General features: G+C 48.1%; 1 protein-coding gene across 7 annotated transcripts in view; it reads right to left on the bottom strand.

The window, feature by feature from the left end:
• Window positions 1-26,156, bottom strand: part of LOC129810734 (low-density lipoprotein receptor-related protein 8-like) — a 358,998-nt gene that overhangs the window by 93,880 nt on the left and 238,962 nt on the right. For all 7 annotated transcript variants that reach the window (XR_008752777.1, XM_055861532.1, XM_055861536.1 and 4 more), the window contains 4 exons: window positions 14,279-14,653; window positions 9,899-10,021; window positions 2,121-2,243; window positions 27-146 (listed from right to left, as the gene is read on the bottom strand). Coding sequence is in view for 6 of the 7 variants with exons in the window: in XM_055861532.1 (XP_055717507.1) it covers window positions 27-146; window positions 2,121-2,243; window positions 9,899-10,021; window positions 14,279-14,653 (741 nt within the window). In the remaining variant the exon portion in view is untranslated. The remainder of the gene's footprint in view (window positions 1-26; window positions 147-2,120; window positions 2,244-9,898; window positions 10,022-14,278; window positions 14,654-26,156) is intronic.

The following is a 26,156-nucleotide window of genomic DNA, read 5'->3' as shown; positions in this document are numbered from 1 at the left end:
AGAGGGACATGTTTCTGGTACTCTACCTTCACAGGTCTTCTTGTCCATTAGTTGGTATCCAGAGGGACAGTCACACGCATAGCCAATCCTCCTGTCTCTGCAGATGTGAGAGCAGCCTCCATTTTTGTCTGCACACTCATTCACACCTAGAGAAAGAGGGAGGGAGAGAGAGAGTGAGGGAGGGGGATACAGAGAGAGAGACAGAGGGGGAGAGAGAGAGAAATATATAGAGAGGGAGAGCGAGAGAGAGATAGAGAGACAGAGAGAGAGAGAGAGAGAGAGAGAGAGAGAGAGAGAGAGAGGGAGAGAGAGAGAGATAGAGAGCGAGAGAGAGAGGGAGATAGATAGGGAGAGAGAGAGAGAGACAGAGAGAGAGAGAGAGAGGGTGAGAGAAAGAAAGAGAGACAGAGAGAGGGGGAGAGAGAGAGATAGAGAGCGAGAGAGAGAGGGAGATAGATAGGGAGAGAGAGAGAGACAGAGAGAGAGAGAGAGAGAGAGAGAGAGAGAGAGGGTGAGAGAAAGAAAGAGAGACAGAGAGAGAGAGAGAGGGGGAGAGAGAGAGAGAGACCAAGGGAGAGAGAGAGAGAGGGAGAGAGAGAGAGGGAGCGAGAGAGAGAGGGAGCGAGAGAGAGAGAGAGAGAGAGAGAGAGAGAGAGAGAGAGAGAGAGAGAGAGAGAGAGAGAGAGAGAGAGAGAGAGAGAGAGAGAGAGATGGATGGATGGAAGGAAGGAGCAATAGAGGGAGGGAAGGGAGTTAAACATCAATAAAACAACCAATATATTGGTGTGTGTGTGTACCTGGGGACTCTAGGGGAATATGTAGCTATCAGACACCTGGAACCAGTCCAGAATGCACTGGGGCTCAAGAGGGGGCAGCTATTCGTCAGGTCCCCCTGTCTAATCTGATTTCCTCAGAGGAGCAGCCCTCCTTCCCTTGTCCATCCATCCATCCCTCCTCCTCCCCATATCCCTCTCCTTTCTCCCCTTATCCCTCCCTCCCTCCATCCATCCCTCCCTCCTCCCCATATCCCTCTCCTTTCTCCCCTTATCCCTCCCTCCATCCATCCCTCCTCCTCCCCATATCCCTCTCCTTTCTCCCCTTATCCCTCCCTCCATCCATCCCTCCTCCTCCCCATATCCCTCTCCTTTCTCCCCTTATCCCTCCCTCCCTCCATCCATCCCTCCTCCTCCCCATATCCCTCTCCTTTTTCCCCTTATCCCTCCCTCCCTCCATCCCTCCTCCTCCCCATATCCCTCTCCTTTCTCCCCTTATCCCTCCCTCCATCCATCCCTCCTCCCCATATCCCTCTCCTTTCTCCCCTTATCCTTCCCTCCCTCCATCCATCCCTCCTCCTCCCCATATCCCTCTCCTTTCTCCCCTTATCCCTCCCTCCATCCATCCCTCCTCCTCCCCATATCCCTCTCCTTTCTCCCCTTATCCCTCCCTCCCTCCATCCCTCCTCCTCCCCATATCCCTCTCCTTTCTCCCCATATCCCTCCCTCCATCCATCCCTCCTCCCCACATCCCTCTCCTTTCTCCCCTTACCCCTCTCTCCCTCCCTCTATGAGAGATCATCTGATTATCGAGGTAAAACTGCACACCTCAGTGTTGATGAGAATAGACTGAGTAAATCTAAATGTACCTGTTGCAGAGAACGCTGCAGTATAATTACAGACAGACAGAAACACACACAAATGCATGAGAAACACAGAGCTAGAGGTTCCGGAGCATTCCACTGTGAGGTCCATGACTATAGAGCTCTAAATTGTAATTCTCTATGGTGGGGAGCTAATCTATATGGTGCCTTATGGGTAGTGTAGTCAGAACACGTTTCCTAACCATGAACACTCGAGGGAAGTGTTGGTCTTTGATGGGAGAGAGAGAGCTGAGAGTTGTTCTGATGTACTCTCCCTTGATGAAATAAAGCTCTGATTACTAGCACAGTGGCCATCTGCATGCTAAGTGGATGTTAATAAGTGTGTGTGTGTGTGTGTGTGTGTGTGTGTGTGTGTGTGTGTGTGTGTGTGTGTGTGTGTGTACATTTATTAGTGTTCAGTGTGTGTGTATGAGTTTGTTTATGCATGTGTGTGTGTGTGTGTGTGTGTGTGTCTTTATCTCACCACACTCCTTCATAGGTTCATCTGACCAGTCCTTGCAGTCTTTGACGGCATCACACACCTTGCTGCTGTTGATACACTGTCCATTCTTGCACATGAACTTCCTGGGGCCATCACACTTAGTGACTGGGAAAGAGAGAGGGTAGAAAAATACAATGATCATTACCTTGCAACAAGTGTATGATTTCCAATGCATATCACCACTACTCTGATTCCTCGGACCAGATAGCATCAAATACGCTGGCTCCCAGACACCACCGTCCAGCGTTATCAGCTTGTGGGCAATAAGTAACAATGATACAACATAGGGTGTAATGTACTGTAATACATCCTGACAGTACACTGTACTGTAATACACCCTGATACTACACTGTACTGTAATACATCCTGACACTACACTGTACTCTAATACATCCTGATATACCACTGTACTCTAATACATCCTGCTACTACACTGTACTGTAATACACCCTTATACTACACTGTACTGTAATACATCCTGATACTACACTGTACTGTAATACATCCTGATACTACACTGTACTGTAATACATCCTAATACTACACTGTACTGTAATACATCCTGCTACTACACTGTACTGTAATACACCCTGATACTACACTGTACTGTAATACATCCTGCTACTACAATGTACTGTAATACATACTGCTACTACATTGTACTGTAATACATCCTGATACTACACTGTACTGTAATACATCCTGCTACTACACTGTACTGTAATACATCCTGATACTACACTGTACTGTAATACATACTGCTACTACATTGTACTGTAATACATCCTGATACTACACTGTACTGTAATACATCCTGCTACTACACTGTACTGTAATACATCCTGATACTACACTGTACTGTAATACATCCTGCTACTACACTGTACTGTAATACATCCTGATACTACACTGTACTGTAATACATCCTGCTACTACACTGTACTGTAATACATCCTGATACTACACTGTACTGTATTACATCCTGACATACCACTGTACTGTAATACACCCTGCTACTACACTGTACTGTAATACATCCTGCTACTACACTGTACTGTAATACATCCTGCTACTACACTGTACTGTAATACATCCTGATACTACACTGTACTGTAATACATCCTGCTACTACACTGTACTGTAATACATCCTGCTACTACACTGTACTGTAATACATCCTGATACTACACTGTACTGTAATACACCCTGATACTACACTGTACTGTATTACATCCTGCTACTACACTGTACTGTAATACACCCTGATACTACACTGTACTGTAATACATCCTGATACTACACTGTACTGTAATACATCCTGCTACTACACTGTACTGTAATACACCCTGATACTACACTGTACTGTAATACATACTGATACTACACTGTACTGTAATACATCCTGATACTACACTGTACTGTAATACATCCTGATACTACACTGTACTGTAATACACCCTGATACTACACTGCACTGTAATACACCCTGATACTACACTGTACTGTAATACATCCTGCTACTACACTGTACTGTAATACATCCTGCTACTACACTGTACTGTAATACATCCTGCTACTACACTGTACTGTAATACATCCTGATACTACACTGTACTGTAATACATCCTGATACTACACTGTACTGTAATACATCCTGCTACTACACTGTACTGTAATACATCCTGATACTACACTGTACTGTAATACATCCTGATACTACACTGTACTGTATTACATCCTGCTACTACACTGTACTGTATTACATCCTGATACTACACTGTACTGTAATACACCCTGATACTACACTGTACTGTAATACATCCTGATACTACACTGTACTGTAATACACCCTGATACTACACTGTACTGTAATACACCCTGATACTACACTGTACTGTAATACATCCTGATACTACACTGTATTGAAATACATCCTGCGACTCCACTATACTACTGTCTGTCTGCATGCTGGAGTTACACCACTATACTACTGTCTGTCTGCATGCTGGAGTTACTCCACTATACTACTGTCTGTCTGCATGCTGGAGTTACACCACTATACTACTGTCTGTCTGCATGGCTGGAGTTACACCACTATACTACTGTCTGTCTGCATGCTGGAGTTACGCCACTATACTACTGTCTGTCTGCATGCTGGAGTTACTCCACTATACTACTGTCTGTCTGCATGCTGGAGTTACACCACTATACTACTGTCTGTCTGCATGCTGGAGTTACACCACTATACTACTGTCTGTCTGCATGCTGGAGTTACACCACTATACTACTGTCTGTCTGCATGCTGGAGTTACACCACTATACTACTGTCTGTCTGCATGCTGGAGTTACGCCACTATACTACTGTCTGTCTGCATGCTGGAGTTACTCCACTATACTACTGTCTGTCTGCATGCTGGAGTTACACCACTATACTACTGTCTGTCTGCATGCTGGTGTTACACCATTATACTACTGTCTGTCTGCATGCTGGAGTTACACCACTATACTACTGTCTGTCTGCATGCTGGAGTTACACCACTATACTACTGTCTGTCTGCATGCTGGAGTTACACCACTATACTACTGTCTGTCTGCATGCTGGAGTTACACCACTATACTACTGTCTGTCTGCATGCTGGAGTTACACCACTATACTACTGTCTGTCTGCATGCTGGAGTTACACCACTATACTACTGTCTGTCTGCATGCTGGAGTTACACCACTATACTACTGTCTGTCTGCATGCTGGAGTTACACCACTATACTACTGTCTGTCTGCATGCTGGAGTTACACCACTATACTACTGTCTGTCTGCATGCTGGAGTTACACCATTATACTACTGTCTGTCTGCATGCTGGAGTTACACCACAGGACTACTGTCTGTCTGCATGCTGGAGTTACACCACTATACTACTGTCTGTCTGCATGGCTGGAGTTACACCACTATACTACTGTCTGTCTGCATGCTGGAGGTACACCACTATACTACTGTCTGTCTGCATGCTGGAGTTACACCATTATACTACTGTCTGTCTGCATGGCTGGAGTTTTTTATTTATTTTATTTCACCTTTATTTAACCAGGTAGGCAAATTGAGAACACGTTCTCATTTACAATTGCGACCTGGCCAAGATAAAGCAAAGCAGTTCGACACATACAACAACACATGGTTACACATGGAGTAAAACAAACATACAGTCAATAATACAGTGAAAAATAAGTCTATATACAATGTGAGCAAGTGAGGTGAGATAAGGGAGGTGAAGGCAAACAAAATATATAAAATATATAAATAAATAAAAATATAAAAAAGGCCATGGTGGCGAAGTAAATACAATATAGCAAGTAAAAAATAAAAATAAAACACTGGAATGGTTGGTTTGCAGTGGAAGAAAGTGTAAAGTAGAGATAGAAATAATGGGGTGCAAAGGAGCAAAATAAATAAATAAATACAGTAGTTAAAGAGGTAGTTGTTTGGGCTAAATTATAGATGGGCTATGTACAGGTGCAGTAATCTATGAGCTGCTCTGACAGCTGGTGCTTAAAGCTAGTGAGGGAGATAAGTGTTTCCAGTTTCAGAGATTTTTGTAGTTCGTTCCAGTCATTGGCAGCAGAGAACTGGAAGGAGAGGCGGCCAAAGGAAGAATTGTTTTTGGGGGTGACCAGAGAGATATACCTGCTGGAGCGTGTGCTACAGGTAGGTGCTGCTATGGTGATCAGCGAGCTGAGATAAGGGGGGACTTTACCTAGCAGGGTCTTGTAGATGACCTGGAGCCAGTGGGTTTGGCGACGAGTATGAAGCGAGGGCCAGCCAAAGAGAGTGTACAGGTCGCAGTGGTGGGTAGTATATGGGGCTTTGGTGACAAAACGGATGGCACTGTGATAGACTGCATCCAATTTATTGAGTAGGGTTTTGGAGGCTATTTTGTAAATGACATCACCGAAGTCGAGGATTGGTAGGATGGTCAGTTTTACAAGGGTATGTTTGGCAGCATGAGTGAAGGATGCTTTGTTGCGGAATAGGATGCCAATTCTAGATTTAACTTTGGATTGGAGATGTTTGATGTGAGTCTGGAAGGAGAGTTTACAGTCTAACCAGACACCTAGGTATTTGTAGTTGTCCACATATTCTAAGTCAGAGCCGTCCAGAGTAGTGATGTTGGACAGGCGGGCAGGTGCAGGCAGCGATCGGTTGAAGAGCATGCATTTAGTTTTACTTGTATTTAAGAGCAATTGGAGGCCACGGAAGGAGAGTTGTATGGCATTGAAGCTCGCCTGGTGGGTTGTTAACACAGTGTCAAAAGAAGGGCAAGAAGTATACAGAATAGTGTCGTCTGCGTAGAGGTGGATCAGAGAATCACCAGCAGCAAGAGCGACATCATTGATGTATACAGAGAAGAGAGTCGGTCCAAGAATTGAACCCTGTGGCACCCCCATAGAGACTGCCAGGGGCCCGGACAACAGACCCTCCGATTTGACACACTGAACTCGATCAGAGAAGTAGTTGGTGAACCAGGCGAGGCAATCATTTGAGAAACCAAGGCTGTCGAGTCTGCCGATGAGGATGTGGTGATTGACAGAGTCAAAAGCCTTGGCCAGGTCAATGAATACGGCTGCACAGTACTGTTTCCTATCGGTGGCGGTTAAGATATCGTTTATGACCTTGAGCGTGGCTGAGGCGCACCCATGACCAGCTCTGAAACCAGATTGCATAGCGGAGAAGGTATGGTGGGATTCGAAATGGTCGGTAATCTGTTTGTTGACTTGGCTTTCGAAGACCTTAGAAAGGCAAGGTAGGATAGATATAGGTCTGTAGCTGTTAGGGTCAAGAGTGTCCCCCCCTTTGAAGAGGGGGAAAACCGCAGCTGCTTTCCAATCTTTGGGAATCTCAGACGACACGAAAGAGAGGTTGAAAAGGCTAGTAATAGGGGTTGCAACAATTTCAGCAGATAGTTTTAGAAAGAAAGGGTCCAGATTATCTAGGCCGGCTGATTTGTAAGGGTCCAGATTTTGCAGCTCTTTCAGAACATCAGCTGACTGTATTTGGGAGAAAGAGAAATGGGGAAGGCTTGGGCGAGTAGCAGAGGGGAGGGCAGTGCTGTTGACCGGGGTAGGGGTAGCCAGGTGGAAAGCATGGCCAGCCGTAGAAAAATGCTTATTGAAATTCTCAATTATAGTGGATTTGTCGGTGGTGACAGTGTGGTAACAGTTGGTGACAGTTACACCACTATACTACTGTCTGTCTGCATGGCTGGAGTTACACCACTATACTACTGTCTGTCTGCATGCTGGTGTTACACCACTATATTACTGTCTGTCTGCATGGCTGGAGTTACACCACTATACTACTGTCTGTCTGCATGCTGGTGTTACACCACTATATTATTGTCTGTCTGCATGCTGGAGTTACACCACTATACTACTGTCTGTCTGCATGCTGGAGTTACACCACTATACTACTGTCTGTCTGCATGCTGGTGTTACACCACTATACTACTGTCTGTCTGCATGCTGGAGTTACACCACTATACTACTGTCTGTCTGCATGGCTGGAGTTACACCACAGGACTACTGTCTGTCTGCATGCTGGTGTTACACCACTATATTACTGTCTGTCTGCATGCTGGAGTTACACCACTATACTACTGTCTGTCTGCATGGCTGGTGTTACACCACTATACTACTGTCTGTCTGCATGCTGGAGTTACCCCACTATACTACTGTCTGTCTGCATGCTGGTGTTACACCACTATTCTACTGTCTGTCTGCATCCCGGAGTTACACCACTATACTACTGTCTGTCTGCATGCTGGTGTTACACCACTATACTACTGTCTGTCTGCATGCTGGAGTTACACCACTATACTACTGTCTGTCCGCATGCTGGAGTTACCCCACTATACTACTGTCTGTCTGCATGCTGGTGTTACACCACTATACTACTGTCTGTCTGCATGCTGGAGTTACACCACTATACTACTGTCTGTCTGCATGCTGGAGTTACACCACATTACTACTGTCTGTCTGCATGCTGGAGTTACCCCACTATACTACTGTCTGTCTGCATGGCTGGAGTTACACCACTATACTACTGTCTGTCTGCATGCTGGAGTTACACCATTATACTACTGTCTGTCTGCATGGCTGGAGTTACACCACAGGACTACTGTCTGTCTGCATGCTGGAGTTACACCACTATACTACTGTCTGTCTGCATGCTGGAGTTACACCATTATACTACTGTCTGTCTGCATGCTGGAGTTACACCACTATACTACTGTCTGTCTGCATGCTGGAGTTACACCACTATACTACTGTCTGTCTGCATGCTGGAGTTACACCACTATACTACTGTCTGTCTGCATGGCTGGTGTTACACCACTATACTACTGTCTGTCTGCATGCTGGAGTTACACCACTATACTACTGTCTGTCTGCATGCTGGAGTTACACCACTATACTACTGTCTGTCTGCATGCTGGTGTTACACCACTATACTACTGTCTGTCTGCATGCTGGAGTTACACCATTATACTACTGTCTGTCTGCATGCTGGTGTTACACCACTATACTACTGTCTGTCTGCATGCTGGAGTTACACCACTATACTACTGTCTGTCTGCATGGCTGGAGTTACACCACTATACTACTGTCTGTCTGCCTGCTGGAGTTACACCACTATACTACTGTCTGTCTGCATGCTGGTGTTACACCACTATACTACTGTCTGTCTGCCTGCTGGAGTTACACCACTATACTACTGTCTGTCTACATGCTGGAGTTACGCCACTATACTACTGTCTGTCTGCATGCTGGAGTTACACCACTATACTACTGTCTGTCTGCATGCTGGAGTTACACCACTATACTACTGTCTGTCTGCATGGCTGGAGTTACCCCACTATACTACTGTCTGTCTGCATGGCTGGAGTTACCCCACTATACTACTGTCTGTCTGCATGGCTGGAGTTACACCACTATACTACTGTCTGTCTGCATGGCTGGAGTTACCCCACTATACTACTGTCTGTCTGCATGCTGGTGTTACACCACTATACTACTGTCTGTCTGCATGGCTGGAGTTACCCCACTATACTACTGTCTGTCTGCATGCTGGTGTTACACCACTATACTACTGTCTGTCTGCATGCTGGTGTTACACCACTATACTACTGTCTGTCTGCATGCTGGTGTTACACCACTATACTACTGTCTGTCTGCATGGCTGGAGTTACCCCACTATACTACTGTTGGGCTAGTACACACAAGCAGTGTGTTATGGATTCCAGGTTGATCACGGACCACATCTCACAAATACGGCTCCTAAATAAAGTCCAGTCTGCATTAGTTTGACCTTCAGTTCTCTCTGGCATAGATATACAAGACAAAGAACGTATCTGTCAAATATGAACGTGTTACCATAGACACGTAGCAATAAAATCTATAGTTACTGTACCATAGATATACAGAAACAGTTCTGCGTCCCAATTATTCTCAGAAATGCCCACAGAGCTGGAGAGGAGAATGTAGTAAGGAAATGAAGAAAGAAAGCTATTTCAGAGTTCTGGGACATTCTCATCTACAGCAGTAGTGTGTCCCAATGTACCCATAAATGCCTTCCCTTTGTGTGAAAACCCAGTGAGTAAAGCAATATGGTGGAAAAAAATATTTTGGATTATTGGAACATATGTCAACTATATGGACATAATGCAGTATCCAGGAGATCAAGAACAGAAGAGAATGCAGTTTCCACCCACCGTTGATACAGCCGGCCTCATCACTGAAGTCAGGACAGTCGTGCACCCTGTTGCACTGCTTGGTTCCATGGATACAGGACCCATCACCACACTGGAACTCATCTGGACGGCAGGTCAGCAGAGCTGTGGAGGAGAGAACACACACAGAGAGAGACAGAGAGAGAGAGAGAGAGTGTGAGGGAGTCGAAATCAAGAGACCGCAAGAAAGAGCCACAAATATGATGTTAATTCAACTACTCATCATCCAACGTTCTATGTATCTCTCTAGTGATCCAACCCCAACCTGGTATCCTGTCAGAAAGAAAATGACCCCTGTGAAAAGATGTGTGTGTTTTATCTTGGGTTAGGCAAACACAGAGTGCCTTCCAATTCAACAGTAATCACCGTCCGTTCCCCCCTTCTCCCCTAACTCCCCTCTGCTCCAGAGAAATCCTGTCGAAATGAGAAGCTGGGAGGAGCTGTTTACCATAGAGATCCTATTAAATTACTAGACAGGCTATATCATAAACCCTCAAAGTTCCAGAATAGGATAAAATGGCAGCCATATGGGGTAGCAGGTAGCCTAGTGGTTAGAGCGTTGGGCCAGTAATTGAAAGGTTGCTGGATCGAATCCCCGAGCTGACAAGGTACAAATCTGACATTCTGCCCCTGAACAAAGCAGTTAACCCACTGTTCCCTGGTAGGCTGTCATTCTAAATAAGAATTTGTTCTTGCCTGGTTAAATGAAAGTTCTAATTTTTTTTTCTAATTTTTTAAATTGTTTTTTTTATATTGGTCAGTGAGAAATCCAAACCAGTCTAATTGGAATTAAGATGTGAATCATGATAGTGATTTTGATTATAATGGTAAGAATCATATTTTAACATCCAAACCCTCTAACAAGTCTGAAACCCCTGCATGAATCTACTCTGACTTCCTCCCTGTCTTTGCGATCAGTGTTTGTCATTACCCAGTGGTCTCCGGGGTTGAGAATAGTGTGTTACTCAGGGAGAGTGGGCCAGGTTATGAGGACCCTCGCTCCCTCTCAAGGGCTCTCCACTGTTCCAATCATCACACTGTTGCATGGCAACCATCCTCACTGATTGCCGTGGTGATTCCAGCATGGAGCTTCTTATAAACGGGCGCCAACACAGAGGTCTCAGGAGGGGTTTGATAGCATACTGTATCATCCACGCACACACCGACACGCAGACACACACATACAGACAAAGACGCTAGAACACACATACACCAATGCCTCTACACTCACAAATATATCCACATACATTCATTGTACATAGATAGTGATTTAAAGCTATTTAGTCATTCTAAGCTTACTATAACCCTACACACACAGAAGACTGCAACTATAGACTATATACGTACACAGTGCATTAAAGAGTATTCAGACCCCTTCACTTTTTCCACATTTTGTTACGTTACAGCCTTTTTCAAAAAATGTATTACATAATTTTTCCTCATCAATCTACACACAATACCCCACAATGACAAACTGAAAACAGGTTTGCAGAAATACCTTATTTACATAATTATTCAGACCCTTTGCTATGAGACTCAAAATTGAGCTCAGGTGCATTCTTTTTCCATTGATCATCCTTGAGATGTTTCTACAACTTGATTGTAGTCCACCTGTGGTAAATTCAATTGATTGGACATTATTTGGAAAGGCACACACCTACACTACCGTTCAAAAGTTTGGGGTCACTTAGAAATGTCCTTGTTTTTGAAAGAAAAGCACATTTTTTGTCCATTAAAATGACATCACATTTATCAGAAATACAGTGTAGACATTGTTAATGTTATAAATGACTATTGTAGCTGGAAACGACAGATTTTTTATGGAATATCTACATAGCCTCACAAGTCCTCAACTGGCAGCTTCATTAGATAGTACCAGCAAAACACCAAAACACCAGTCTCAACGTCAACAGTGAAGAGGCGACTCCGGGATGCTGGCCTTCTAGGCAGAGTTGAAAAGAAAAAAGCCATATCTCAGACTGGCCAATCAAAATAAAAGATTAAGATGGGCAAAAGAACACAGACACTGGACAGAGGAACTCTGCCTAGAAGGCCAGCATCCCGGAGTCGCCTCTTCACTGTTGACGTTGAGACTGGTGTTTTGCGGGTACTATTTAAAGAAGCTGCTAGTTGAGATCTACAGTTTCTTGGTAATTACTCGCATGGAATAGCCTTAATTTCTCAGAACAAGAATAGACTGACAAGTTTCAGAAGAAAGTACTCTTGTTTCTCGCCATTTTGAGCCTGTAATCGAACCCACAAATGCTGATGCTCCAGATACTCAACTAGTCTAAAGAAGGCCAGTTTTATTGCTTCCTTAATCAGGACAACAGTTTTCAGCTGTGCTAACATAATTGCAAAAGGGTTTTCTAATGATCAATTAGCCTTTTAAAATGATAACCTTGGATTAGCTAACACCACGTGCCATTGGAACACAGGAGTGATGGTTGCTGATAATGGGCCTCTGTACGCCTATGTAGATATTCCATTAAAAATCTGCCTTTTCCAGCTACAATAGTCATTTACAACATTAACAATGTCTACACTGCATTTCTGATCAATTTTATGTTATTTTAATGGTCATTTTTGGAGGTTTTCTTTAAAAAACAAGTGCATTTCTAAGTGACCCCAAACTTTTGAACGGTAGTGTATCTATATAAGGTCCCACAGTTGACAGTGCATGTCAGAGCAAAAACCAAGCCATGAGGTCGAAGGAATTGTCCGTAGAGCTCCGGGACAGGATTGTGTTGAGGCATAGATCTGGGGAAGGGTACCAAAACATTTCTGCAGCATTGAAGGTCCCCAAGAACAGAGTGGACTTCATCATTCTAAAATGGAAGAAGTTTGTAACCACCAAGACTCTTCCTAGAGCAGGCCGCCCGGCCAAACTGAGCAATCAGGGGAGAAGGGCCTTGGTCAGGGAGGTGACCAAGAACCTGATGGTCACTCTGAAAGAGCTCTAGAGTTCCTCTGTGGAGATGGGAGAACCTTCCAGAAGAACACAACCGACATGGTAGAGTGACCAGACGAAAGCCACTCCTCAGTAAAAGGTACATGACAGCCCGCTTGGAGTTTGCCAAAAGGCACCTAAAGGACTCAGACCATGACAAACAAGATTCTCTGGTCTGATGAAACCAAGATTGAACTCTTTGGCCTGAATGCCAAATGTCACGTCTGGAAGAAACCTGGCACCATCCCTACGGTGAAGCATGGTGGTGGCGACATTATGCTGTGGGGATTTTTTTCAGTGGCAGGGACTGGGAGACTAGTCAGGATCGAGGAAAAGATGAACAGAGCAAAGAACAGACAGATCTTTGATGAAAACCTGCTCCAGAGCGCTCAGGACCTCAGACTGGGGCAAAGGTTCAACTTCCAACAGGACAACGACACTAAGCACACAGCCAAGACAACGCAGGAGTGGCTTCGGGGCAAGTCTCTGAATGTCCTTGAGTGGCACAGCCAGAGTCCGGACTTGAACCCTATTGAAACATCTCTGCAGAGACCTGAAAATAACTGTGCAGCGATGCTCCCCATCCAACCTGACAGAGCTTGAGAGGACTTGCAGAGAATGGGATAAACTCTCCAAACACAGGTGTGCCAAGCTTGTAGTGTCATACCCAAGAAGATTCGAGGCTGTAATCACTGCCAAAGGTGCTTCAACAAAGTACTGAGTTGCTGCTATTCCAGTTTCAACTGTTCTGCCTGCGGTTATGGAACCCCTACCTGTCCCAGACCTGCTGTTTTCAACTCTTAATGATCGGCTATGAAAAGCCAACACATTTATTCCTGATTATTATTTGACCATGCTTGTCACTTATGAACATTTTGAACATCTTGGCCATGTTCTGTTATAATCTCCACCTGGCACAGCCAGAAGAGGACTGGCCACCCCTCATAGCCTGGTTCCTCTCTAGGTTTCTTCCTAGGTTTTGGCCTTTCTAGGGAGTTTTTCCTAGCCACCGTGCTTCTACACCTGCATTGCTTGCTGTTTGGGGTTTTAGGCTGGGTTTCTGTACAGCACTTTGAGATATTAGCTGATGTACGAAGGGCTATATAAAATAAACTTGATTTGATACTGAGTAAAGGGTCTGAATACTTATGTAAATGTGATATTTCCGTTTTTTTTTTTTATACATTTGCAAATAATAATTTTTCTATTTTTGCTTTGTCATTATGGGGTATTGTGCATAGATTGATGAGGGGAAAAAAAACAATTTAATCAATTTTAGAATAAGGCTGTAATGTAACAAAATGTGGAAAAAGTCAAGGGGTCTGAATACTTTCTGAATGCACTGTAGATGTAGTACCACATCCTGTGTGCACCCTCAGGTGATCCAAGCCCAGATTCAGTTGATGACTTACCGCAGTCAGCCTCGTCAGATTTGTCCTTGCAGTCGGCTTCTCCGTCACACTTCCAGTTGAGGTGGACACACTCTCCACTTCCACACTGGAACTCCCCCGCCAAGCACCGGGCCTTCTGGGGCTCTGTCCGGCGACTACAGCGCTCCATAGACTCGTCAGACTTATCCCCGCAGTCAGGGTCCCCATCGCAGCTCCACAGAGCCGGGATGCACTCCGAGTCGTTACAGCGGAACTCGTGGGAGCTACAGCTGGAAATGGAACACTTCTCCTCATCACTCCAATCCCCGCAGTCGTCATCGCCGTCGCACACAAAGATGGGAGCCACACATTTCCTGTTATGGCACTGGAACTCCTTGGCGGGGCAGGCATTGGCGTCTGTAGAGGGACGAGAGAGAGAGAGAGAGAGAGAGAGAGAGAGAGAGAGACGGAGAGGGAGAGATCTGTTAGAGGTCTCAACATCGGAGAGTGATGAAGAGCAACCATGGCCTGTCATGTAAGAGATCACAGACGAAACAGAAGAGTAATACACAGGAACTTCTAAAAGATTGCGTGACAGAATGAGAATGGGAGCTAAAAAGGGTATGAGATGAGAAACGCAATCACACTCCTGGCCCTGCTCTGAACTACGTATGCAGCCATGGCGCCTGGCCCTGCTCTGAACTACATATGCAGCCATGACGCCTGGCCCTGCTCTGAACTACATGCAGCCATGGCCCCTGGCCCTGCTCTGAACTACACATCCAGCCATGGCGTCTGGCCCTGCTCTGAACTACATGCAGCCATGGCCCCTGGCCCTGCTCTGAACTACACAACCAGCCATGGCGTCTGGCCCTGCTCTGAACTACACATCCAGCCATGGCGCCTGGCCCTGCTCTGAACTACACAACCAGCCATGGCGCCTGGCCCTGCTCTGAACTACACATCCAGCCATGGCATCTGGCCCTGCTCTGAACTACACAACCAGCCATGGCGCCTGGCCCTGCTCTGAACTACACATCCAGCCATGGCATCTGGCCCTGCTCTGAACTACATATCCAGCCATGGCATCTGGCCCTGCTCTGAACTACATATGCAGCCATGGCGCCTGGCCCTGCTCTGAACTACACATCCAGCCATGGCGCCTGGCCCTGCTCTGAACTACATATCCAGCCATGGCATCTGGCCCTGCTCTGAACTACATATGCAGCCATGGCTCCTGGCCCTGCTCTGAACTACATATGCAGCCATGGCTCCTGGCCCTGCTCTGAACTACATATGCAGCCATGGCGCCTGGCCCTGCTCTGAACTACACAACCAGCCATGGCGCCTGGCCCTGCTCTGAACTACACAACCAGCCATGGCCCCTGGCCCTGCTCTGAACTACATATGCTGCCATGGCGCCTGGCCCTGCTCTGAACTACACAACCAGCCATGGCCCCTGGCCCTTCTCTGAACTACATATGCAACCATGGCGCCTGGCCCTGCTCTGAACTACATATCCAGCCATGGCGTCTGGCCCTGCTCTGAACTACATATCCAGCCATGGCGTCTGGCCCTGCTCTGAACTACATATCCAGCCATGGCGCCTCCGGGGCCCAGAGCCATGCTAAAAACACTTGGCTTCTGTACTGTATGTGTCTGAGATTGAGAGAGCTGCTCTGAGACAGGCTCTGACAGGCTATAACCTCTCCGTTTCTCCCTCTAACCTCATTGATTTCCTGGCTGCTCAAATAGCCCCAGTCCTGGCCCTGGCTCTGTGTAGCGGCAGACAGGCTAAATGACTGTTAGTATGCAGTGATAAGCGGCTGGCCCTGCCTTAATAGGGTCAACTGTGGAGGTATTGAGTTTTATGGCCTTTTTATGTAAAGGATTGCTATAATACTGTGCGGACACACTGCAGACAGGGAATTCACAGGATCATTTAAACTCACAAAGACACGGACAAGCGCACACACACTCACTCATACACACACACACTCTCACTCATAGACACACACACACACTCTCACTCATAGACACACACACACACACTCACTCATAGACACACACACACACACACACACACACACACACACACACACACACACACACACACACACACACACACACACACACACACACACACACACTCAGTCATAGACACACATACTGGCATAATGAACTACTCACACAGACAGTAATATTAGGACATGCACCTACACAAAGCAGGCACTCCAATACTGCTACAGCAGTTACACGTAAACCTCAACTGACATCCTTCCTCTCATACTTACATCATACTGCAGTACATATAAACACACTCCTGCCAACTGTGTAGTGTTCACAGCAGATGATAAATGCCACTTTAGCCTTTTCACCTACCCAGGCTCTGTGGAGTGTAAGACCCACTGTGAACTACTCCAGTCATTCCCAACAGTGACATTATCACATCTCCACACTGGACTGACTCCCTATGATTTATGTGTTGTGGGGAAAGGGCACACTTGTCTTTCAGTAGCACTTCACTTCCCTGTGTGTGTGTGTGTGTGTGTGTGTGTGTGTGTGTGTGTGTGTGTGTGTGTGTGTGTGTGTGTGTGTGTAGCCCTCCACTTCAATGTCTCCTCACCACACCACACACACTGCGCCACTGGGGCTAATTATAATAATAGCCAATTGGATGTTCTGCTAATTTTGGGGATGCATACTAATCATCTCCAGTCCTATCAGAGGAATTGAATTAAAGTCAACAAATAAACAATAGGCAATTACATGATGGGGTGTTTCTCAGGTCAACCGCCAACCCCTCTCTATGTCTGTATGTTCATTGACTGACAGTTGAGCAAGGAGAGAGTTTACAGTAATTCCGGTTCAAATCATTTGTTGCCAGTCAACAGTAGTTGAATGTTTGAATTTACAGAGAAATTCATGAAAAAGCAAACACTGTTGATGCTATTTGTGTTCTAAGAAGAATGATATGAACACATCTCTTATACCGAGTATCATATTATAGGCTATGCTGGCTTTAGAGCAGCACGTGGCTCTGCTGATATATTTACCATAGATCAATCTTCCATCAAGCTAATTCACCCCCGGAGTCCCCAAAAATCCCCAGAAATCCCCATGTCTGTTTAAGCTAGACATTCAGTATCTGTTTTTCTACATGGGCTGCATCTCAATCCATGTTGTCCTTCCTCATCTGCGGTGGAAGATGGCTGAGCTACAGCTGTGTTGGTCAGACCATGAGACATCCCGAAAAACGGTTCTCTCACCAAAACGTCTGTAAGTCCAAACGGTTTGGCCTACAAAACTACTACGCAAAGACGAGACTCCCACCAACGTAAGAGTCACGGGGCTCGTCTGAAGTTGGTACCGCCGAACTGGCAACTTCTGTCTGTAGCGTTTGAACAGTTTGGCCTACACACTAACTTAACCTCTCTAAGGAAAGGTGAGACTCTCACCAACTTGTTCATGTCGGTTGTGTTGCTCTAGGAACCTTCCAAATCAAATAGCTAAATGATCCTTGGTCTGACCATCCTGACTCCCATTGGGGAGAGTCAGTGGGACACCAGTCTGATCCTTGGTCTGACCATCCTGACTCCCATTGGGGAGAATCAGTGGGACACCAGTCTGATCCTTGGTCTGACCATCCTGACTCCCATTGGGGAGAGTCAGTGGGACACCAGTATGATCCTTGGTCTGACCATCCTGACTCCCATTGGGGAGAGTCAGTGGGACACCAGTCTGATCCTTGGTCTGACCATCCTGACTCCCATTGGGGAGAGTCAGTGGGACACCAGTCTGATCCTTGGTCTGACCATCCTGACTCCCATTGGGGAGAGTCAGTGGGACACCAGTCTGATCCTTGGTCTGACCATCCTGACTCCCATTGGGGAGAGTCAGTGGGACACCAGTCTGATCCTTGGTCTGACCATCCTGACTCCCATTGGGGAGAGTCAGTGGGACACCAGTCTGATCCTTGGTCTGACCATCCTGACTCCCATTGGGGAGAGTCAGTGGGACACCAGTCTGATCCTTGGTCTGACCATCCTGACTCCCATTGGGGAGAGTCAGTGGGACACCAGTCTGATCCTTGGTCTGACCATCCTGACTCCCATTGGGGAGAGTCAGTGGGACACCAGTCTGATCCTTGGTCTGACCATCCTGACTCCCATTGGGGAGAGTCAGTGGGACACCAGTCTGATCCTTGGTCTGACCATCCTGACTCCCATTGGGGAGAGTCAGTGGGACACCAGTCTGATCCTTGGTCTGACCATCCTGACTCCCATTGGGGAGAGTCAGTGGGACACCAGTCTGATCCTTGGTCTGACCATCCTGACTCCCATTGGGGAGAGTCAGTGGGACACCAGTCTGATCCTTGGTCTGACCATCCTGACTCCCATTGGGGAGAGTCAGTGGGACACCAGTCTGATCCTTGGTCTGACCATCCTGACTCCCATTGGGGAGAGTCAGTGGGACACCAGTCTGATCCTTGGTCTGACCATCCTGACTCCCATTGGGGAGAGTCAGTGGGACACCAGTCTGATCCTTGGTCTGACCACCCTGACTCCCATTGGGGAGAGTCAGTGGGACACCAGTCTGATCCTTGGTCTGACCATCCTGACTCCCATTGGGGAGAGTCAGTGGGACACCAGTCTGATCCTTGGTCTGACCATCCTGACTCCCATTGGGGAGAGTCAGTGGGACACCAGTCTGATCCTTGGTCTGACCATCCTGACTCCCATTGGGGAGAGTCAGTGGGACACCAGTCTGATCCTTGGTCTGACCATCCTGACTCCCATTGGGGAGAGTCAGTGGGACACCAGTCTGATCCTTGGTCTGACCATCCTGACTCCCATTGGGGAGAGTCAGTGGGACACCAGTCTGATAAGATTGTAGTGGATTGTGACTGACTGAGGTCAAGTCTATCTGAGAGACCAGATTTCACTGATGGCTGTTGATAGAAGAGTGTGAATGGAACTCTTAGTGGGGAACGTGGCTTACAAGCCAATCAAGAACAGACTGTAGTGCACAGCCAGCCCAATTCTGATATTTTGCCCAATTATTAGCAAAAGGGCTGATCTGATTGATTAAAAGACCAATTAGTGGAAAAACATCAGAATTAGGCTGCCTGTGTAAACGCAGCCATAGTAAAACAAATGCAGACACACACAAGCACACCGTCACCCTGCAAATGGTCCTGGTGTCATTATGCATCCTGTGCCTACTCTCCCTACCTCTCTGACGGGATCTACCTCTGCTCCAGTCCCAGACCCAGTCCCAGACCCAGTCCCAGACCTAGTCCCAGACCCAGACCCAGTCCCAGACCCAGACCCAGTCCCAGACCTAGTCCCAGACCCAGACACAGTCCCAGACCTAGTCCCAGACCCAGTCCCAGACCTAGTCCCAGACCTAGTCCCAGACCCAGTCCCAGACCTAGTCCCAGTCCCAGACCCAGACACAGTCCCAGACACAGTCCCATTCCCAGACCCAGTCCCAGACCTAGTCCCAGACCCAGTCCCAGACCTAGTCCCAGACCTAGTCCCAGTCCCAGACCTAGTCCCAGACCCAGTCCCAGACCTAGTCCCAGACCCAGACACAGTCCCAGACCCAGACACAGTCCCAGACCTAGTCCCAGACCTAGTCCCAGACCCAGTCCCAGACCCAGTCCCAGACCCAGACCCAGTTCCAGACACAGTCCCAGACACAGTTCCAGTCCCAGACCCAGTCCCAGACCCAGTTCCAGACACAGTCCCAGACACAGTTCCAGACCCAGACACAGTCCCAGACCCAGACACAGTCCCAGACATAGTCCCGGATCCAGTCCCAGACCTAGTCCCAGACCCAGTCCCAGATACAGACCCAGTCCCACTCCCAGACCCACAGAGGCACAGTAAAGAGGACAGATTACACCCTGTAGAATACAATAGAGGACAAGAGTAGAGGGTCCTAGAGAGAGACATGGGGGACCAGAGTAGAGGTTATTAGAGAGAGACATGGGGGACCAGAGTAGAGGTTATTAGAGAGAGACATGGGGGACCAGAGTAGAGGTTATTAGAGAGAGACATGGGGGACCAGAGTAGAGGTTATTAGAGAGAGACATGGGGGACCAGAGTAGAGGGTCTTAGAGAGAGACATGGGGGACCAGAGTAGAGGGTCTTAGAGAGAGACATGGGGGACCAGAGTAGAGGGTTTTAGAGAGAGACATGGGGGGACCAGAGTAGAGGTTATTAGAGAGAGACATGGGGGACCAGAGTAGAGGGTATTAGAGAGAGACATGGGGGACCAGAGTAGAGGGTCTTAGAGAGAGACATGGGGGACCAGAGTAGAGGGTCTTAGAGAGAGACATGGGGGACCAGAGTAGAGGGTTTTAGAGAGAGACATGGGGGACCAGAGTAGAGGGTCTTAGAGAGAGACATGGGGGACCAGGGTAGAGGTTATTAAAGAGAGACATGGGGGACCAGAGTAGAGGGTCTTAGAGAGAGACATGGGGGACCAGAGTAGAGGGTCTTAGAGAGAGACATGGGGGACCAGAGTAGAGGGTCTCAGAGAGACATGGGGGACCAGAGTAGAGGGTCTCAGAGAGACATGGGGGACCAGAGTAGAGGGTCTCAGAGAGACATGGGGGACCAGAGTAGAGGGTCTCAGAGAGACATGGGGGACCAGAGTAGAGGGTCTCAGAGAGACATGGGGGACCAGAGTAGAGGGTCTCAGAGAGACATGGGGGACCAGAGTAGAGGATCTTAGAGAGAAACATGGGGGACCAGAGTAGAGGGTTTTAGAGAGAGACATGGGGGACCAGGGTAGAGGGTCTTAGAGAGAGACATGGGGGACCAGGGTAGAGGTTATTAAAGAGAGACATGGGGGACCAGAGTAGAGGTTATTAGAGAGAGACATGGGGGACCAGAGTAGAGGTTATTAGAGAGAGACATGGGGGACCAGAGTAGAGGTGATTAGAGAGAGACATGGGGGACCAGAGTAGAGGTTATTAGAGAGAGACATGGGGGACCAGAGTAGAGGTTATTAGAGAGAGACATGGGGGACCAGAGTAGAGGGTATTAGAGAGAGACATGGGGACCAGAGTAGAGGGTATTAGAGAGAGACATGGGGGACCAGAGTAGAGGGTCTCAGAGAGACATGGGGGACCAGAGTAGAGGTTATTAGAGAGAGACATGGGGAGCAGAGTAGAGGTTATTAGAGAGAGACATGGGGAGCAGAGTAGAGGTTATTAGAGAGAGACATGGGGACCAGAGTAGAGGTTATTAGAGAGAGACATGGGGGACCAGAGTAGAGGTTATTAGAGAGAGACATGGGGGACCAGAGTAGAGGTTATTAGAGAGAGACATGGGGGACCAGAGTAGAGGGTCTTAGAGAGAGACATGGGGGACCAGAGTAGAGGGTTTTAGAGAGAGACATGGGAGCCCAGAGTAGAGGGTCTTAGAGAGAGACTTGGGGGACCAAAGTAGAGGGTCTTAGAGAGAGACATGGGGGACCAGAGTAGAGGGTCTCAGAGAGACATGGGGGACCAGAGTAGAGGGTCTTAGAGAGAGACATGGGGACCAGAGTAGAGGTTATTAGAGAGAGACATGGGGGACCAGAGTAGAGGGTCTTAGAGAGAGACATGGGGGACCAGAGTAGAGGGTCTTAGAGAGAGACATGGGGGACCAGAGTAGAGGGTCTTAGAGAGAGACATGGGGGACCAGAGTAGAGGTTATTAGAGAGAGACATGGGGACCAGAGTAGAGGGTCTTAGAGAGAGACATGGGGGACCAGAGTAGAGGGTCTTAGAGAGAGACATGGGGGACCAGAGTAGAGGGTTTTAGAGAGAGACATGGGGGACCAGAGTAGAGGGTCTTAGAGAGAGACATGGGGGACCAGGGTAGAGGTTATTAAAGAGAGACATGGGGGACCAGAGTAGAGGTTATTAGAGAGAGACATGGGGGACCAGAGTAGAGGGTCTTAGAGAGAGACATGGGGGACCAGAGTAGAGGGTCTTAGAGAGAGACATGGGGACCAGAGTAGAGGGTCTTAGAGAGAGACATGGGGGACCAGAGTAGAGGGTCTTAGAGAGAGACATGGGGGACCAGGGTAGAGGTTATTAAAGAGAGACATGGGGGACCAGAGTAGAGGGTCTTAGAGAGAGACATGGGGGACCAGAGTAGAGGGTCTTAGAGAGAGACATGGGGGACCAGAGTAGAGGGTCTCAGAGAGACATGGGGGACCAGAGTAGAGGGTCTCAGAGAGACATGGGGGACCAGAGTAGAGGGTCTCAGAGAGACATGGGGGACCAGAGTAGAGGGTCTCAGAGAGAGACATGGGGGACCAGAGTAGAGGGTCTCAGAGAGACATGGGGGACCAGAGTAGAGGGTCTCAGAGAGACATGGGGGACCAGAGTAGAGGGTCTCAGAGAGACATGGGGGACCAGAGTAGAGGGTCTCAGAGAGACATGGGGGACCAGAGTAGAGGGTCTCAGAGAGACATGGGGGACCAGAGTAGAGGGTCTCAGAGAGACATGGGGGACCAGAGTAGAGGGTCTCAGAGAGACATGGGGGACCAGAGTAGAGGGTCTCAGAGAGACATGGGGACCAGAGTAGAGGGTCTCAGAGAGACAAGGGGGACCAGAGTAGAGGGTCTTAGAGAGAGACATGGGGGACCAGAGTAGAGGGTCTCAGAGAGACATGGGGGACCAGAGTAGAGGGTCTCAGAGAGACATGGGGGACCAGAGTAGAGGTTATTAGAGAGAGACATGGGGGACCAGAGTAGAGGGTCTTAGAGAGAGACATGGGGACCAGAGTAGAGGGTCTTAGAGAGAGACATGGGGACCAGAGTAGAGGTTATTAGAGAGAGACATGGGGACCAGAGTAGAGGTTATTAGAGAGAGACATGGGGGACCAGAGTAGAGGTTATTAGAGAGAGACATGGGGGACCAGAGTAGAGGTTATTAGAGAGAGACATGGGGGACCAGAGTAGAGGTTATTAGAGAGAGACATGGGGGACCAGAGTAGAGGGTCTTAGAGAGAGACATGGGGGACCAGAGTAGAGGGTTTTAGAGAGAGACATGGGAGCCCAGAGTAGAGGGTCTTAGAGAGAGACTTGGGGGACCAAAGTAGAGGGTCTTAGAGAGAGACATGGGGGACAAGAGTAGAGGGTCTCAGAGAGACATGGGGGACCAGAGTAGAGGGTCTTAAAGAGAGACATGGGGACCAGAGTAGAGGTTATTAGAGAGAGACATGGGGGACCAGAGTAGAGGTTATTAGAGAGAGACATGGGGGACCAGAGTAGAGGGTCTTAGAGAGAGACATGGGGGACCAGAGTAGAGGTTATTAGAGAGAGACATGGGGGACCAGAGTAGAGGGTCTTAGAGAGAGACATGGGGGACCAGAGTAGAGGGTTTTAGAGAGAGACATGGGGGACCAGAGTAGAGGGTCTTAGAGAGAGACATGGGGGACCAGGGTAGAGGTTATTAAAGAGAGACATGGGGGACCAGAGTAGAGGTTATTAGAGAGAGACATGGGGGACCAGAGTAGAGGGTCTTAGAGAGAGACATGGGGGACCAGAGTAGAGGGTCTTAGAGAGAGACATGGGGACCAGAGTAGAGGGTCTTAGAGAGAGACATGGGGGACCAGAGTAGAGGGTCTTAGAGAGAGACATGGGGGACCAGAGTAGAGGGTTTTAGAGAGAGACATGGGGGACCAGAGTAGAGGGTCTTAGAGAGAGACATGGGGGACCAGGGTAGAGGTTATTAGAGAGAGACATGGGGGACCAGAGTAGAGGGTCTTAGAGAGAGACATGGGGACCAGAGTAGAGGTTATTAGAGAGAGACTTTGGGACCAGAGTAGAGGTTATTAGAGAGAGACATGGGGGACCAGAGTAGAGGGTCTTAGAGAGAGACATGGGGACCAGAGTAGAGGGTCTTAGAGAGAGACATGGGGACCAGAGTAGAGGTTATTAGAGAGAGACATGGGGACCAGAGTAGAGGTTATTAGAGAGAGACATGGGGGACCAGAGTATAGGTTATTAGAGAGAGACATGGGGGACCAGAGTAGAGGTTATTAGAGAGAGACATGGGGGACCAGAGTAGAGGGTCTTAGAGAGAGACATGGGGGACCAGAGTAGAGGGTTTTAGAGAGAGACATGGGAGCCCAGAGTAGAGGGTCTTAGAGAGAGACTTGGGGGACCAAAGTAGAGGGTCTTAGAGAGAGACATGGGGGACCAGAGTAGAGGGTCTCAGAGAGACATGGGGGACCAGAGTAGAGGGTCTTAGAGAGAGACATGGGGACCAGAGTAGAGGTTATTAGAGAGAGACATGGGGGACCAGAGTAGAGGTTATTAAAGAGAGACATGGGGGACCAGAGTAGAGGGTCTTAGAGAGAGACATGGGGGACCAGAGTAGAGGGTCTTAGAGAGAGACATGGGGGACCAGAGTAGAGGGTCTTAGAGAGAGACATGGGGGACCAGAGTAGAGGTTATTAGAGAGAGACATGGGGACCAGAGTAGAGGGTCTTAGAGAGAGACATGGGGGACCAGAGTAGAGGGTCTTAGAGAGAGACATGGGGGACCAGAGTAGAGGGTTTTAGAGAGAGACATGGGGGACCAGAGTAGAGGGTCTTAGAGAGAGACATGGGGGACCAGGGTAGAGGTTATTAAAGAGAGACATGGGGGACCAGAGTAGAGGTTATTAGAGAGAGACATGGGGGACCAGAGTAGAGGGTCTTAGAGAGAGACATGGGGGACCAGAGTAGAGGGTCTTAGAGAGAGACATGGGGACCAGAGTAGAGGGTCTTAGAGAGAGACATGGGGGACCAGAGTAGAGGGTCTTAGAGAGAGACATGGGGGACCAGAGTAGAGGGTTTTAGAGAGAGACATGGGGGACCAGAGTAGAGGGTCTTAGAGAGAGACATGGGGGACCAGGGTAGAGGTTATTAAAGAGAGACATGGGGGACCAGAGTAGAGGGTCTTAGAGAGAGACATGGGGGACCAGAGTAGAGGGTCTTAGAGAGAGACATGGGGGACCAGAGTAGAGGGTCTCAGAGAGACATGGGGGACCAGAGTAGAGGGTCTCAGAGAGACATGGGGGACCAGAGTAGAGGGTCTCAGAGAGAGACATGGGGGACCAGAGTAGAGGGTCTCAGAGAGACATGGGGGACCAGAGTAGAGGGTCTCAGAGAGAGACTTGGGGGACCAGAGTAGAGGGTCTCAGAGAGACATGGGGGACCAGAGTAGAGGATCTTAGAGAGAAACATGGGGGACCAGAGTAGAGGGTTTTAGAGAGAGACATGGGGGACCAGGGTAGAGGGTCTTAGAGAGAGACATGGGGGACCAGGGTAGAGGTTATTAAAGAGAGACATGGGGGACCAGAGTAGAGGTTATTAGAGAGAGACATGGGGGACCAGAGTAGAGGTTATTAGAGAGAGACATGGGGGACCAGAGTAGAGGTGATTAGAGAGAGACATGGGGGACCAGAGTAGAGGTTATTAGAGAGAGACATGGGGGACCAGAGTAGAGGTTATTAGAGAGAGACATGGGGGACCAGAGTAGAGGGTATTAGAGAGAGACATGGGGACCAGAGTAGAGGGTATTAGAGAGAGACATGGGGGACCAGAGTAGAGGGTCTCAGAGAGACATGGGGGACCAGAGTAGAGGTTATTAGAGAGAGACATGGGGAGCAGAGTAGAGGTTATTAGAGAGAGACATGGGGACCAGAGTAGAGGTTATTAGAGAGAGACATGGGGGACCAGAGTAGAGGTTATTAGAGAGAGACATGGGGGACCAGAGTAGAGGGTCTTAGAGAGAGACATGGGGACCAGAGTAGAGGTTATTAGAGAGAGACATGGGGGACCAGAGTAGAGGGTCTTAGAGAGAGACATGGGGACCAGAGTAGAGGTTATTAGAGAGAGACATGGGGACCAGAGTAGAGGTTATTA

Source organism: Salvelinus fontinalis, chromosome 14 (assembly GCF_029448725.1).
Source record: "Salvelinus fontinalis isolate EN_2023a chromosome 14, ASM2944872v1, whole genome shotgun sequence".
Taxonomy (NCBI): Eukaryota; Metazoa; Chordata; class Actinopteri; order Salmoniformes; family Salmonidae; genus Salvelinus; species Salvelinus fontinalis.
This window is presented reverse-complemented; position numbering and strand designations above follow the sequence as displayed.